A 15,887-nucleotide genomic window follows, 5' to 3' on the forward strand; every position below is an offset into this window, starting at 1 on the left:
TTTAAATACTGTTTCTTGGGGAATTCTTGACCATTAAAAAACACCAAATTGAACTATCTCGAAAAGCTCAGAGAACATTTGATCCACTCATTCACAGCATTAAAATAAAGTAATGTATTTTCAGCCTGAAAACTTCCAGGATGGATCCATTTTCAAAACAAAACACATTATTGTGGAACTTGACACTATTGAAAACTGGCAACAGAAGTAACCCCCCCCCCCCCCCCAGTCCCAGTACAACGGAGATATGAGACATAATTGTTCGTGAGTAATGAAGAGTAAATCTAAAATGTAAAACAGGACAACGTGTCAAAAACATCTTACATCAAGGCCACAACACCTACAACATGGAAACTGTGAAGCCAAGAGCGCGTAATTGTTGCCGTCTTGCATTAGCCAAAATCTGAGTCTTTGGGCACTGTAAGTGCACCAGGGAGTTCCGGAAAAAAAACCCTTCATTACCGGGCCGTGTTCACCGGCAATTCGGATCAGGAATTACAAATGATATCATGACAATTTTTCACGCTCTTCAACCCAGTGATGTTTTACCGACTCATTTACTATGATACCTTGTTACAGATCCAGCTGTGAATCTGGGACTTGTCATGAGCCGCACAGCGCTGCCCCCTGCTGGGGCTGACCAATGACCTGGAAGGCAATAGAGGATGCCAGTGTCTTCAGCCTGTGCCGCACTGACAGAGCAGCAGGGCACCGTCAAAAAGCTTCCCATGCAAACTTTCCCGATCACTCCGTTGTTCACAGATGAGTAAGCACACGGCCAAGTGCTTCCCTTTTTTTTTCTTTGATGCGTGAGTGCTGGATTCCCCCCTTTTTTTTTCTCGTTCCGCTGCCCCTCCCTGACACGCCGCGCACCTCGCATGCCTCCCAGGGCGTTGTGCAATGGAGGATCCGGCCAGTGGGACAGAGATCGCATGTGGCAGGGTCACGGGCTAGGTTAAGCAACAATTCAGATATGTGCCTTTACGATGAAAAGCACAGCTGAGATATGGCTGCTGGGTTTGCCTGGGAGGGACTGACAACTCCCTTAAAAGAAAAAAAAACTCAGTTTCACAATAATGCCATATTTTGCAATTATTGGGGAAAAAAAATAAAAATAAATATATATATATATATATATATATATATATATATATAGCATCTACTAATATCAAATCAGACAAACCAATGAAGTAGAACAATATTATTTGTGCAATCTTGTTGTGCATGAATTTGAAGATATTGGAGTACATGAACTGTACTGTACCTTTTCTGAAGGTATATATACTGCTCATATAGCAGGATACAGTTAAAGGCTCGGTAAATACGACTATGGTGGCTACGGGTAAATGTTTAGGAAACAAAAATCCAGGTTTCCCAACCCTTTCCAAAGATCCCATCCGGAAATATCCCAGACTAAAATTAATGAAGAAATGAATGCTTAACCAATCACAGACCAGTGACTGACCCAGGAACAGCCAGCTGTTTGGGCATCACACCAGTCTGCCCATTATCCCCATCACACCAAATGGGTTTAATCCCTCTTTCCCGCTCTGTCTAGTTCACTTCATTTCCACATTCTCACTTCATTTAACTTCATTAATGAGCAGCTTCCTAGCAGATTTCAAATAATGGTTTCTAAAGTACAGGCCGCCTTGGCTGAGGGGACATGGTACTGGTGGGATAAGACTGGAACACATCACCAGCGTCAACACGCCTGTGAACAGGAAGAAGATCAAAGCCATGATCATGGTGTAGCCAAAGCATAGGATTGTGCCGGTGAGTCTGGTGATTCGGAGCTTAGAGTAGCAGTACTGTATGGAGTAGCAAAAATGTGGACTGTCTGGCAGGGAGCTGGGAGGGAGCAAAAATGTGGACCGTCTGTGGGCCCCCAAGGACTGGGTTGGGAAACACTGCTCTATACAATTAGTTCAAGGAAAATATCTAAGTCAGTTATTCCAGCACTAACTTCCATTTGTCAGACATCAAAACTGAACTCCTTCTCGAAGCTGATGGATTAAACAGTTATATGAACAAAACAGAGAATGGATATTGTGAGAGAACATTGTGAGAGGGGCAGTGTGGCACTCACTTCTGCATGGGGCTGAAAGTAACAGAGAAGGATTGTGGCCTCTGAACATGTAATCACTAGTATGATCAACACCAGGAACAGAATCCGGACAAATAGTACATCTGGTTCGACCTTATGGAAAAAGACACGTTAGACAATTAAAAATAATAAAATCTCCACCTGATCGCATGGGCAGTGGAAGCAAAGGGGATTTAAAGAGCAGGAAAAACTTGTGAGTCTTTTAGACACAATGATTTCCCCCTTCCCTCAAAAGAAAAAAAGTGTAATTCACATTTATATTTTGCATTTATGCATTAAAATCAATATTTCATAGATAATTCAAAACTAGCATCTTCCATTATCTACTATCCAGTACAGAGCTGCAGTGAATTTGGAGAATATCACAGGCAGCTGAAGATATAAGGCAGGGATCACCCACCCACACACGCAAACACAGACACACACACACACATACACACACACACACACAGAAAACCACATACTTGGAAATTTTCAGACTGTTGCAGGAAACCAGAATACGCAGAGAGAACCCACACAGACAAAGGATGACAAACAAACACAAGCCCTAAGATATCAGCCCATAGGTCTGTGACCCACACACATCAGCCTCTCTACTGGGTGATTATCAATGCATTTTCATTAGGGAAACAGATAAAAATACAAAGCCATATGAATAATAAAAAAACACATTAATTAAAGAATGAAATGCATCTGGGGGAAATTACATTCACACAGCAAATAACTGCATTAACTGACCAGATGCTGTTTAGGGTGAAGAAGAACTGGATGAATATGCAGCCGAAGGGAGGACCCCTCCTCCCCCATTAGCCTGAATCCCAGGAAGTGATTTTGTGTAGAAAGACTGTTCCGGAATTTGGCAAGGGATCTGGTTGGTGCGGACCGGGTGCTCGATCCCCTATGAAAAAACAATCGCACATTCTAATCCTGCTCGACCATGTCCCATCCATGCAGCACAAAGCTCGCCTGGACGGATGTTTGTCTGGAAGGATGCTTGCCTGGATGGATGTTCGTCTGGAAGGATGCTCGCCTGGACGGATGTTCGTCTGGAAGGATGCTCGCCTGGAAGGATGCTCGCCTGGACGGATGCTCGCCTGGACGGATGTTCTTCTGGACGGATGTTCGTCTGGAAGGATGCTCGCCTGGACGGATGCTCGTCTGGAAGGATGCTCGCCTGGACGGATGTTCGTCTGGAAGGATGCTCGCCTGGACGGATGTTCGTCTGGAAGGATGCTCGCCTGGACGGATGTTCGCCTGGTAGGATGCTCGCCTGGACGGATGTTCGTCTAGAAGGATGCTCGCCTGGACGGATGTTTGTCTCGAAGGATGCTCGCCCTCCTGGGCCTTTTTCAGAATTTTGGCGACTCAAGGGCTTCTCACAGCCGAAACGGGCTCCGAGGAATGTGAGGGGCACAGAGACGCAGAACCACAGGTCCAGGATGGTCACCAGCATCCTGAAGGATATGTCAGCAGAAGGGCTGTTTTCCCACAGGATTACGCTAATCGCAATGAAGTGAAGAAACGTTATCCTGAAGGAGGTATGAAATAATAAAGCAAAAAATGCAGCCAGTGTGTGAGCTCAGCCAAACATGAGAATGATAAAACACAATCAGGACAAACACACAGGACTCGTATTATTTACTGTTTTGATTTCTTCTTGTTCATCTCATGCTGTGCTACAGATTTGGATTTCTAATAGGCAAATCAAATAAGTCTTATGTTTTGGTTTTAAAATTGGATGATTAACACGTACACACTCAAAGCATCTATCAACAGGCCTAAAACCCTGCCATGTGCATGTGCCAGACATCTGGAATTAAGCAGGATTAGTTTGGGGTTGGACTTACACAGAAGACTCCCAGGACAAAACAGCTGCTGTTCTAGCTGCTAGTCTCCGTCAGTAGGGGCGTACTTCCATCTAGGCTACATGAAATACCAGTTTATACCGCGGTACAGAGGGAGCCACCCATCAAACGATGTGCAAAACTACGTACGAAATTACACGTGGTCACATGACTTGTTAAAGGAGTAGAAATGTTAATGCGAAGAGAAAATTCACAAGTTTCTTTAATGTCACAAAGCTGAGAGTTAGTGAGCCCCAGTGTAGACTTTGGTGGAAGCTAAACTTAAGTTAATGTCAAAAAAGTATATATATCCATATTTTTGCCGTTATATTTAATTATATATATAAATGATTTTTTAAAGGTTTATAAAGAATATATTTTCGACTGGTATTAGCTATATTTCAATTTAAATCCATAAGGCGCACAAAAATCACTGAGCTGGTCAGTGAATGAAGGGCTACGTCACCACTATTTGATGTAAATACTCACACAGGCCATAGTAAAGCTCTCAGCAAGACGTTCCTTTTACATTTTTCACCAGCAAAGGCTGTTTAAGAGGAAAAGGTTTAAAGAAAAAAAATGGCAGGTCCACCTCTTACAATTTTGCCCTCCAGGAAACGTTAGACGTGCTTAAGATGCGGCGTTTCAACCAGGTATATTGTTTTACCAGAACACATATCAGTGAACCTTAGAAACACAAAATCCTGATATAAAGCATGTAAAATATCACACTTCAGGGGCTGAAACTATAGAAAGTATCATTTTGATCAATGCAAGTATAGGAACACACAAAGTATAAAAACAATGTGATATAATTTTATTTACTGTACTGGGAACTTCTATGTGACACGTTCATCTGAAGCCTGGTTTTTCTGAATGTATGTAGTTGTATCAGTAGCCACAGTCTGGCTAACAGAACAGAGTCCTCAGTCCTCCCTACCTGTATTCTGCCATATCCTGGCTATATCCTACTCTGATGCTGTGACACTGGTATTTGGGTTTACTCTTGTTCTCCAATTCATTCTTTTAAGTGGTTTTCATTCCAGCAAAAAAGTAGCAATTCATACCACAAAAGAAGAGGGAAGATATTCAACCTCAATTGGGTATGAGAAAGAAATCTTCAGTTGTTATCCTCACAATATAAAAGAAATCTATGGAATTTCTTTGTACATGAATTCAGTATAAATCAAAGGAACACATGATGTTTCACAGTCTACTGTAAAACACTGGCCTTGAACAGCTAAAAATGTCGGAAAATGTTGTGGGGTGAAATGTGGGAAAGAACTCCTCAAAAATGCTGTAAAATTAATCAAAGCGCCACGCGTAAGTGAAAATCAAAATGGCTCCTAGCTCCACACTTGGATGCTAAATGTTGTGGACACCAGAGAATGGGAAAACATATGAGTGTGGTGGGAAGACAACTAATTGCTGAATTATTCATTCTCCAGAGTCACCGTGCTGGCTGTCAGATCTGTGGGTGGACTGAAATAGATATCACTGGTGCTCAGACAGTCAAGCTGGACAGGAGCGGGCCACAGGCCCGAGGAGCCTCAGCTCGTCCAGGTTGTCATGCGCTGACGCTGATGTGACCTAATGAGCAGGTTCCCCCGTCAGGACGCATCTCCGCCTCTTACACTTGTAGAATCTGGCGGCCACATAAGCCGCTGGAGTCTCCACGGCCCCACAGCAGACGTCACAAGGGCCCCCGCGTTTGGCTGGGGACAGGGAAATGAGGCGGGCGAAGACTGTCAAACACACAGGCAAACATGCATCGATCGTCACATCAGGACGGAAGGCATCACACCATCATATACTCAAAAACATACTCAGAACTCTGAGTCGGTAGCTGTCAAAACAAAAAGACAAGGAGTTCCACATGCTGCCAAGCCCTTTAGCACACTTTTAATCTCTCAAATTATAGCTATTAATCCTACCAATATTATCTATTTCCCCCCATTAGTGGGTGTTAATGGCTCTGCTTCAAGAAGCATGTACATATTCACATGTCTAGCATCACATTAAACCACATTAGATTTGCTGACAAAGATGTGGAAATCTATTCTGGAAAAAAAACTCACTGCAGAACATTGTTAAACTTTTTTTCTTTTAGAATTTTACAAGGACGACACAGTCCTTGAAATATCAACCTACTTCAATTTATAGACAAATTGTTTCAGCCAAATCATAATTTAAACTTGTAAAGCTTAAAATCAGTTATCAGTAAGAATACTTAAAATAGCGAATAAAGAATAATCAAATGCTAAAATATTGAATGCAGTATGTGGGGAGAGCAATTTAATGACTGTTATGGATTATATTTATGTTTCCATATATTCATTTTGCTTTGGTCCAAAGCAATGTGTAAGTGAAGCATATAATGCATAACAGACATTACATATTACTGCGTACTTTAGAACGGCCTAAATAACTGCTATACAATTCCACATCTAATAGATGTATAAACAGACATAGATATTCACCCGTGCAGAATTATTAAGCAACTGTGTCTTTTGGTTGTGTCTTCTCTTCCGACCAATAGTTCAGGCCAAATTAATCTCCAACTAAGAATGGACTGTTTAAAATAGAGCATGCACAGTATTTGGTCTGAGTACTTTCTGTTTGGACTAAAACAGGAAACCATAGATACTTTTGCAAAAGTTATTATTACTATTAAAACTGTCCAAAACAGGAGAGCGAGAAAAAATTAAATACTAAAGTGCCAAGGATGCAAAACAATCACAACAGCCAAACTTTTAAAACGTGATCACTATACAATCAGTTGTTTTGTAGCCAACAACCAAACGTGATCACTATACAATCAATTTTGTAGCCAACAGCCAAACGTGATCACTATACAATCAACTGTTTTGTAGCCAACAGCCAAATAAGATGTTAGAAGCATATAGAGAGACACAAATTAACTGCCAGATTTCTGTCAAATTAAGGTAGAGACTTCCATAAATTATTTAGCATCAAATGTCCACTATTTTTCAATACTGCAATCTGAATGCTGTCCCTGGAAGTACTAGGTGCGGTGTGCTGTGTAACATTACTAAGGACACAAAGGTTGAAACACAACCTGCACTCAATAACACACAAGCTAAAACATTAACAACAGACACGGACACATCTCCTCTTGAGGGACACATCTCCTCTTGAAGGACACATCAACCCCCATTGAGAAGTACTGGGCCTCATGAGATATACCAAGGTGGCAAGTCAGGAGAGCGTCTGGGAGGGGCTCCTAGCTGCCTCAACTAACATAGGACATAATCAAATCAAAAACTACAATTGTTCAATGGATAACAGGCTCATGATGATCACTGAGAAGAGGCCTATACATAACATTAAAAGTGGACTGTGTAGGATGACTGACGTTTGTTATTCCTTTTATAGACTGAATAAGTAAAACTTTTTTTTATTTATGTCGATGGTGAAGAGAAAAAAATCTTAGTTTCTGATTGCCTAATAAATTTGTACACCGATAATCACGTGTTTTATTTCTGTTTGTGACAGACTAATGTAACATTTCATCTCTAAATAAATTTACTTGGAGCAAAGGAAAACTTCTGAATTCACCCATATAAGTTTGCCTAAGTTTTGTTTAAAATCATCTCCAAGAATAATGCTTACCTAATAATTCTGCACACAGTGTATACACAAATACATATATACAGAAAAGTGGGTATGGAAAATGGATGGATGGTAATTATATATATATATAATTATATCTATATAATTATATATATATATATATCCTTTTTTGAGTAAACACTTGACCTTCCATTCACCTATGCAAAATTCATGAGGAACACTACATTCAGAAATGAATAATCATTGGTGAAATGTAAGTTTAGAAAACACCAAGTTCCAGTTTGGTTATGAATTCTGAGCTACATTTTTCAATCACTGCTTCGATCCACATGGCAAGACACTGCTCTGTAGTCTACCACTTAGTCATACAACGACACTGCTTTCATATCGCATAATACAAAATTCATTATCTTTATTTTCTATAAAAGCAGTCTATTCCAGGCAGATCTTATAAGATGAACACTGTAGGGTGGGTATTTGTTATTATTACTCCAGTCTCCAGTTTTTTACTGTTTGCTAATACTACTCGGCACATATGATTTGCAGAGCAGTTTGCTAACCGATTACTGGATACAAATCTGCAGGTCCTGTGAGTGTCATTAGGTCTGATCACTCAGGGCTATAGGAGCCCTGAGTATTTTAAGCTTATCCATCAGTATTGTGTCCCTGATGCCAAGTTTCCTTAAAAAATATGAAGTCAAGCCCCTGGTCTTTTAGTAGCTAGAAAGTCCCCTTACAGGACCCCGTGTAAATATCATCTTCTGGATCATGAGATGCTGGGTTCACGCTGATGAAGATCTGTGTTCCAGACCCCGGAAAGACCGAAAGGAGCGTTCCCATCCTCGCTGGCTGAAAGACATCTCCGTACTCCAGCTTCAACCCAAATTCCTCCTGGGCATCCTCTTGGAAGAATGGCACAAAGGATCATGAAAGAGCAACATAACCGGCGCACCAATTACAGTTAATATGCTTCAAACAGCTTGTACTGGGGTCAATAGTTCAGCTGATCACTATGATAACTCCAACCGTCAGTCTGTCTAGCGTGCGAGAGCTGCTGAAACAATTAATCACCTCTCTGAGTAATAAAGCAGGCTAACACGCAATTTTTAACATGCGTGTAGCACTGGGTGACCCGAAAACCCCTTCTGTTATGGGTGACAGAGCAAAGTAGCGTTAAAATACGAAGGTGCCGTAAAACGCCCAGAATTAAGCAAGCGGCCCTTGTTTGCCATACACAGATACTAAAGTAAAATCAACCCGTCTAACCAGCCACCCAAAACAGTTGTTACAGCCACGCTTATTAAATCCTTGGATGCCGAATATGAACCTGACCTTTCCACCTGCTCCATGCCAACAGAAACAACACACTCAGCCTGTCAGCACACCACCACAGAGCACGCCCGCAACGTGGGAGCAGATCATCCACCATACCCACCTGCATGCTGTATTTTAAAAGCATTCTGTCAGTACATTTATTACAGAAAGGAAGGAAGACCTTGTCACTCGGTGCTCTTTTATGTAAAGTTTATGTAAAAGCAATCGCTCACGACAGAGTCCATCTGGCAGTAGCGGGCGATGTCTATGAGCAGCGTCCCCTGCGTGATCGCGGCCGCCGTGCTGGAGAGGAACAGCACAATGACCAGGGAGTTCATGATACTGCAGGTCAGAGAACAGCAAGATTGTCCATATGCCCACAGATGACAGTGGGATAGCGACTAAGAGGGAGACAGACAAACTCACCTAAACCACTGGATACTGGTGTGGGGAATGAATCCAAAGTACAATCGTGATTATCTGATCCTCCTACAGAAAAAGTCAGGGAATATCATAGATTTTTTAGAGACGCGTTTGTATTAACTTGTATTAGCTTAATTGAGGCTTTATGTGATTTATAAAAAAAACAGATTAGTTTTTTTTTAACAATTTTTAATACATCTTTTAATACTTCGCCTATTAAATTTCTGACAACATTAAAAGGCAACTTTTTAAGTATAACACTTTCAGATATATTCAATTATGTATGAATACACTCTCAGAAAAAAGGTAAAAATGTGTACCTTTGCTTGTCACTGAAGCTGTATCCTTGTATTTGTGCCTTTTAAGGTACAGAAATGGACTCCAACAAGCCTCCCAAAGGTACAAACAGCATTAATGTACCATCAATGGTGTAGAAATGTTCCACAGAGTCTGTTTCTGTCCCTTAAAAGGTACAGTTACCTACAGCTAAGGGTACAATTGACAGACCCTTGAGGGTACAGCCCCAGTGACAAGCAAAGGTAAAAATATTTTACCATTTTTTTGTAGAGAACAAAACTAACATTTACGACACAAACATCTTTGGGCTGCCCAGTGTTAGTCATATAACATCCAGCGGAAAATCCACGCTGAATTCTGCTGAACTTCCGCATCGTAGCGCCAGGTAACTGGCATGTTACCCACAGTCCTGCAGAGGTGGTCTGTTCGCACTGCCGCGTCATGGCAATCACAGTAAAAACGCACATACTTTAGGTAATTAAGGAGAGTATGCTCACGAGTAGGATCCTCAGTAAGTACTTTACTGTTGTACTTCAGCAGTATTTTACACAACACAGCCTTAATTTGTACAACGCAAAATAGCTATAAATAATACAACGCACTGAGGGGAAGAAGAAATTGAAACCTGATAAAGCATTTATCCTGGGCCTTTGGTTTCTTGTACTCTGGCACACACACACACACACACACACACACACACGCGCGCGCAGTGCGATCGCTGCCGCTACAGACAGCCGGGGCGTGGCTCATCGGCGAGGAGCCAGCTGGCGGAGGCATCCCCGGGAGACCAGCACTCATCTCCCACTGGGCGCGATTGAGAGCTCCAGACCTGCTCCGACTCACGGCACCGTCAAGACCGCGTCCTGACAGACAGCGTCAATCTGCCCGCACGCACCTTACAGCCAGCGCCCCTGGAAAGTGCTTACATGCACAAAACATGCAGAAATACGCTTTCCGGGCGGCAGGATGCAAATACATACAGTGCATGGATTCTTATAATATACACATAATTGGCAATATTAGGAAAGACTCAAAGCCACATTTAAAAGCTTGCAAAAGATTTAGAACTATTTGGCAGCGCATCGTTTTACAGGCTTCCTGTACTGCGCTGCTGAAAGGTAAACTAAGGAACAGCGACTCAGCCATGAGCAGGCACTTTGCTACAGATGCACCCCCTGTGGGTTTCGGGGGCTGTCACCTCACCCTGGCAGAAGCCCCCTGGGGTTTGCACTCTCTCTGACTCACTAACACACATTACGTGACACAAATGCGGCTTCTTGGAACAATAACAATACCGTGGCCCCACATTTCAACATCCTCAGCAAAAGACATTAAGCGTCCGCAGTTTCCGCCACCGTTATACCTGCATATATTCTTATATTTCCGATGTTTCCTGGTTGAGCCCTATCAAAATAAGATTTTTATTTAACGTAGTTATTCTCTAATTATCGCATGCCCTCTAGCGGTGCAGAGTACTTAACGCAGCCTAAAATGGGATAATATCTGAAGAAGGAAAAATCGCATTTTATAACTCCCAAAAACTGGACAACAAAAAACAGGTCTATCTAGTAGACAGAAAATTCATAATTACATTATGAAATTCACAAGTGAAATCATACATACATAATTTATATCCGGTTCCTGTATCGTTCGTTATATAAATAATTAGGATATTGTAAAATGGATCACGTGGCAACTGATTCAACCACAGCATGAGGAATGAGACTTCTATAAAATGGACAAACATTCATAAAATGAAATCAATCTTTTGACCTGCTTCCAAATTTCAAGCAAAAATTATGGCTTAATCAGTACAACTCACCAACGGTGCTGATAGTTCAGCATCATTCCTCATTTAAAAAAATCCTGCATGGTCTTGTCTTCTTACTTATATGTTTTTGTACACCCTACTGTGCATTCTTCCTTAACTTTGAACTTGAACTACAAATTATTAAAATATATTTAATTTGGCTTAAGTTGGGCTTTATGTGATTTACCAAAAAAAAAAAACAGCTCTATATTAATTTATAAAGACATATAAGCATAACAGGTTAACAATTTAGCATCAATAAAATTCCAAAATTAAATTATACCACATAATTAGATAATTAGATTTAAAAACAAGATCAATATACAATGCACATAAATATACAAAATACATCATAACACACAACTTATATGAAGAAAGATCAATCATTTAATCAAATAAAACCTGACCCAATTTTTCTGAGTGACTTGTCTCTGACTCTTCAGAGCAAAAATCAAGCCTGAAAAAAAAATACAGATTCTCAAAAAATTATAGTGTCATAAGTGCTACCACTAATATTTTTATACTTTCAGATCCCAGGAAGGCCATTGGTGAACAGGTGTCATTCCCAGTTAGACTCAAGAGCACAAACACACAAACAGTCACATTTTGTTCAATGATCGTACCTTTAACCTGATATGCCTTCTGGGGGTGTCTTCTGTCACTTGGGTTGTTATCTCACAATTTACTATGTATATTCCATCCAAACCCCTCCCTCCTCCCCCATTTTAACAAACAGAAAAAGGTCAAATTTCTGAGAAGTGACTTACACGCATGTTTCATGCTGGGTCGTCACATTTCATTTTCCAAGACCTTTTCTGTCATGCACCTATCAACTGACTAACTCTGTGTGCTCATTTCGGTGAAGCAGACACCTTAGGCTTGAATCTCCCCTTTCCCAGTGGAAAATAAACAAGTGTAAATTTTGTGGCCCGCAGACTTGACCAGTGGTACGCCTGGATTTCAGCTAACAAGACAAAGGATGCATTCTCTAAAAATTTCCCCAAACACTTTACACACTTTGGGCTACACATTAGGGATACTTCAGATACACTTTATAGTATATTTTATAGTGTGATTAAAAGAGAATACGTTTAGTGTCACACCCCGCTCCGTCCGATCCTAATGTGTGCCACGCCCCCTCGTTAACCTCATGTGGAATCCCAGTGTTTTACAGCTGTTTCGGATTGTTGTCATTAGTTCAGTGTATTTAGTCCGCGTTTCCGTTTGTATCCCCAGTTCGGTCATTGACGTTGTTATGTGGTGTGCTTTGTGCTCTGTGTGCTGTCATTAAAACCCGTATTCCCCGATCCCTGGCGTCCGTTCGCCTGCTTCCCCGATCCGTGCTGCACGCGACGTGACATTTAGTGTGTAGTTTCAGTGATTTTATTCAGTGCCTTGTAACTCCTACATCTCTTTCAATAACAACACATTCTTTTCCATTTGAAAGCAAGTGAAGAGAATTTCCTTCCCAATTTAGTGAAAAACCTTTCTCTCCTCCCCCCCCCCCGCCCCACCCCACCCCGCCCCACCCCACCCCACACACTTTTTCAAGGCTCAAAAATAGCATTAAAAACTGCATATATTTTTGGGTGCCTATTTCATGAAGGACACCAAATAACAGGTCAAATTTTTCATTACAATACACTAATTTGTTACTCCAAGTCTTTCACTGTTTTTTTCACCTTGAAAAAGGACTTCAAATTTGTACATACCCATAAAAAGTATTCTATATCTGTGACGTTGACACCATTTTGCAGTTTGAGCACCATTTTTACTAATTAGTCAACATTATTTGCTTCTCATTGGGGTTGAGTCACATTGTTTTAGGTCATGGGTGAATACAGATGTTTGTGTTTGTGTACATAAACTATCATATCAACAGCCTATGTGGATTTTAGTCTTCCACATGCAAAAATTACTCATATAGCATATCTGGTATATTTAGTTTGATATTATGCCACAATCATGGCCAGGACTGAGAGGCTTAGGAGGAGTTTCTACCCCCAGGCCATACGGTTCTGAACCTGGACGTGCCATTGCTACTCACACCCTGATGTACATTGGGCTCTTGTACCCCTCACCATATCTGCACTGTTACACTGCTCACTTTTTTATGTCTGTGTTACCGTTGATTTTGAACATACTTCTCTGCTTGCATTTTTAGCTTTTTTTGCACTCTAACTTTAGCACAATTTGGAGTTTTAAATTTGCACCGTCCACAAAAGAGCGTTTCGGGACTTTGTACTTTGTATAACTATGTACATTATGTGACAATTAAAGAATCTTGAATCCGTATCCGTGGATTTACTTATACAGTGTATTCATAAGATAGGACAGATTCTACAGGATCCAGTCTGTTCACAAAAAAGCTCAATTTCAGACTTAGAGAAAAAAGAAAAGTTTGAGGAAACGACATCAAGCCCCTTATGTCGCATTGATAAACAAAAAGTTATTTAAATTATGCAGTGACTAGCTGAACATTATTACTGCATGCAGGCCACGTAAAAGCACACAGAAGCACAACAGGATGTGTTGAACTTTTTTTAAAATGAAATTAATAGCATGTCAGCTTATGATATTCACAAGCAGAGTCATTCAGTAGGTAGCACTGTGGTCCCTTATGGTTATCACTGTGTGGATTCCTCTGGGGACTCCAGTTTCCTCCCACATGCACAAAACATGCAATTTAGATCGACTGGCATTTGCTGCAGAGGCACAGCGACAGGACAGAGAGGGCAGGAAAGATGCCCCAGGACCCCCAAGCTCTGAGGGGCCCCCAAGCTCTGAGGGGCCCCGAAGACGGCCGATTACACAGCACATTGCACCGACAAATCTGCTTTTTTTGTGCATTTATTTTTCTTTTCTTTCACAAAAGTGAAAATAAAGGCCTCATGTTTATTAAATTCTCTTTGTTGATATTATTTACACTTCATAGTAAAATAAATGTGATAAATTTGACCATGCTGGAGGAAAGGGGAGTTGGAGGGGCCCATGGAGTTTTTTGCCTGGGGCCCCCAGAGTCCCTAGAATCACCTCTGGATTGCTGGTATGCAAGGGCATGCTGTTATCTACTAAAATCCTGTCTAAGGTATGCCCTGGGGTGCACTGGCACCCTGCACTGGATACAGTGATGGAAAGTGGATTTGGTGGATTTTAGCAGGATAGAAATTTCCATTTGTTGACAACATCATAATAACTAAGTAACCACTCAAAAATGCTTCAGTAGCCTGTACCTCACCATAACATGGCCCGGATACCAATGGTTTTGTTTAAAGGAACTTGTTGCTATATACATAAACAGATGTTACAGTTTCCAACAGGGACTAGTTAACTTGAACGCTTGCGATGGAAATCGCAACAACAACAATAGCAATAATAATAATAATAATAATAATAATAATAATAATAATAATAATAATATATTCACAAATGCCAAACTGGGAAAATGGAAGGACGCAAACTTCAAGGGAATGCTCGCAGTTTTCAGCCCCTTAGTCAAACTTGGTCCATTTTAAATGACTACATTGCAGTCCGGTACTAGACCTTTTTCCCAGGCTCACAAAAACTGACAGAAGCCAAACCGGGAAAACAAAAGCTACAAGTCTACGAAGGAATCCAGCAAGAATAAAGATACAACAAGGATGCGGCATTCTGTGGCATTATATGGAGAAACTATTTTACATTTGGCGGATTAAATGCAAACCAGTAGGGATATAGTTATAAAATACGTTTACGGTAGCAGTAGTTGCTGTAATCTAATTTCTGTAAGACGCATTCTATTATATTGCCGATAAGGATTATGGGATCCCGGACGACTCGGCTTTACTAGGATGGTACCACGCTCCACAGTGAAGTCGTGATTGTTGAGCTATGGCACAGTAAACTTTTTACATTTCCATTAAAGTGCATTTGGACATGAAATAACACTTAACAATTCGTTAACTGCATTTAAAAGTTAACATTCATTTATGCCAGTTACATATCAGAAGTCAGAATAATTTGAAATTTGCTTCACGTACCATGCTTCGTTAATACCATTCTCTTCATATGGTATGATAAAATAGTTTAATAATCAAGGTAACTCAAATGAGGTGAAAGAATCTCGGTAATGCTTTATTTAAAGCAGTCATGCTTTAAGTAAATGAATTATATATACCTTCATAATACATTATAATGCATTCATAAACTATTATAAACACAGTTATGCCTATAACTATTTATAAAAAGGCATAACACATTATAGCAGCGTGCTGTATGAAGCTCTCATCTATAATGCACTATAAATACCTTCATAATGCATTACAATGTCTAATGCTGACCATTATATACTAATATAGACCAATGTGGCTATATAATGCCTTTTCATAAATAGTTATAGTGGTGTTTATAGTATTTTGTGAATACTTTATAATGCATTATGAAAGTGTCTATAATGCATTATGATGACTGCTTTAAGTAAAGTGTTACCAAAATCTAAAACTGTTAAATGTCAAACGGC

The 15,887-nt window shown here is 40.6% G+C and overlaps 1 protein-coding gene across 4 annotated transcripts; it reads right to left on the reverse strand.

Moving 5' to 3' along the window:
- Positions 1-237: 237 nt before the first annotated feature.
- tm9sf2 (transmembrane 9 superfamily member 2) lies at positions 238-10,929 on the reverse strand. Of its 4 annotated transcripts, XM_072697624.1 has the most exons (8): positions 10,077-10,193; positions 9,286-9,348; positions 9,093-9,201; positions 3,955-5,666; positions 3,106-3,636; positions 2,846-3,005; positions 2,090-2,200; positions 238-1,044 (listed from the first exon to the last, which is right to left on the reverse strand). In XM_072697624.1, the coding sequence occupies exons 5-8, from the start codon at positions 3,558-3,560 to the stop codon at positions 982-984; spliced, it is 789 nt and encodes a 262-aa protein (XP_072553725.1). In that variant the 5' UTR covers positions 3,561-3,636; positions 3,955-5,666; positions 9,093-9,201; positions 9,286-9,348; positions 10,077-10,193; the 3' UTR covers positions 238-981. The 4 variants fall into 4 exon arrangements, 1 of the variants encoding a protein (XP_072553725.1); XR_011981810.1 differs by lacking the exons at positions 238-1,044; positions 10,077-10,193 and adding an exon at positions 10,875-10,929 and having other exon boundaries at positions 1,227-3,005; XR_011981809.1 differs by lacking the exons at positions 238-1,044; positions 10,077-10,193 and adding an exon at positions 10,205-10,859 and having other exon boundaries at positions 1,227-3,005; positions 9,093-9,162.
- Positions 10,930-15,887: the final 4,958 nt, after the last annotated feature.

Source organism: Paramormyrops kingsleyae, chromosome 1 (genome assembly GCF_048594095.1).
Source record: "Paramormyrops kingsleyae isolate MSU_618 chromosome 1, PKINGS_0.4, whole genome shotgun sequence".
NCBI lineage: Eukaryota > Metazoa > Chordata > Actinopteri > Osteoglossiformes > Mormyridae > Paramormyrops > Paramormyrops kingsleyae.

Coding starts and splice junctions, on each gene's coding strand:
- tm9sf2 (XM_072697624.1), bottom strand. CDS start 3,560: ATGCTGGTGACCATCCTGGACCTGTGGTTCTGCGTCTCTGTGCCCCTC. Junction 3,006..3,105: donor CCAGACGAACATCCATCCAG/GCAAGCATCCTT, acceptor GTTTTTTCATAG/GGGATCGAGCACCCGGTCCG. Junction 1,045..2,089: donor ACTTTCAGCCCCATGCAGAA/GTGAGTGCCACA, acceptor TTTTCTTTTAAG/GGAGTTGTCAGTCCCTCCCA.